Raw genomic sequence first — 1217 nt, forward strand, 5'->3', positions numbered from 1 at the left:
AGGGCTTCTCTGAATTATATTCTGTGTAAGCCCACAATGTGTGTACGGCGTGTGTGCACGCGCATGTGTGCACACAGTGTGAGAGATTTATACATGTATGTGGGCACGTGTGTGCGAGAACAGACGTGAGAACACAAAAGAACCGGCAGCAGACGCTTTGGGAGCGCGTTATAAATATGCCAGTCACTGTGGGGAGAAGCCTGGCTGATAGCTGTGATAACCAGGACACCGACAGCCACCTTTCATGTTCCATACGTCCATCTCTAACAAAGACGTTGGCACAACCAATCTGACCGTCTAGACATGGACAGATGGAGAATATGAGGTTGTGTGTGTGTGTGTGTGTGTGTGTGTTTAAACCAGAAGTCACAAGTTCAATACACAAGCTCCTTCCTTCTCTCTCTCCCACATAAACACACACAGTGTGTGCATGAGGGAGAGGAAGAGGGGATGAAGAAAAAAAAACAACTCAATCGCACGTATATATGCATGCACACACACACTAACGCCACAATGGAAAAATCCGATACTATAAGGGTGGGGTTTTTTCTCCTCTATCTCTGTGATGTCAGATGGATTGAGAGTTTGATTTAAGCCTATGGCAATAAGAGAGCACGAGTTGTTCCACTATCAGTTATCAGTAAATAGAGCCACTCAAACTTCACTCTCCCAAACAGCAAGTGCCTGTGTACACACACAAAGCACAAACGTTAGACAGCTCTCTCTCTAGAAACGCTATGTTGTCTGGGTAACCGACAACAGCTCTGGCAAACATAACGTGCATAAACGCGTAAACCACGCACCTGAGCGCGTAAACCTCACACGCACACACTCAGACATTACGCTTTGCTAGATTTTATTTTGAAAGGGATTAGGTCACAGATAGCAGCCTGTGGACTAATCTGTGACTACGTCTAGCAGTCCTCTCTGTAGCAGTCTCATTATCTGAAGCACTGGGGCATGTCAATGCACGTGGAACAGAAAACTGCATTACCATAGTCGGCTCATACATGCATGTCTAATCCCATACACACATTATTACTCGTAAATATGTGAGAAACGGCACACACACATACACGCGCACACATGCACGCGCGCACAGTGTGATATGTGGGACTTGCTTTGGATGTAATTACTTTTTTCTGTATTGATTTGTTCAAGAGGTCAGAGAGCTATACCAGCCTGGGACAAAGGAAGAAGGAAGAGAGAGGGAGGGG

General features: G+C 45.9%; 1 protein-coding gene across 1 annotated transcript in view; it reads right to left on the reverse strand.

The window, feature by feature from the left end:
• The window catches only part of LOC143504305 (pyruvate carboxylase, mitochondrial-like), a 16819-nt gene extending 15979 nt beyond the window's left edge, over positions 1-840 (reverse strand). The window contains exon 1 of the mRNA XM_076995821.1: positions 804-840. Coding sequence (XP_076851936.1) covers positions 804-840 — 37 coding nt within the window. The remainder of the gene's footprint in view (positions 1-803) is intronic.
• Positions 841-1217: the final 377 nt, after the last annotated feature.

Source organism: Brachyhypopomus gauderio, unplaced genomic scaffold (genome assembly GCF_052324685.1).
Source record: "Brachyhypopomus gauderio isolate BG-103 unplaced genomic scaffold, BGAUD_0.2 sc255, whole genome shotgun sequence".
In the NCBI taxonomy this organism is placed as follows: domain Eukaryota; kingdom Metazoa; phylum Chordata; class Actinopteri; order Gymnotiformes; family Hypopomidae; genus Brachyhypopomus; species Brachyhypopomus gauderio.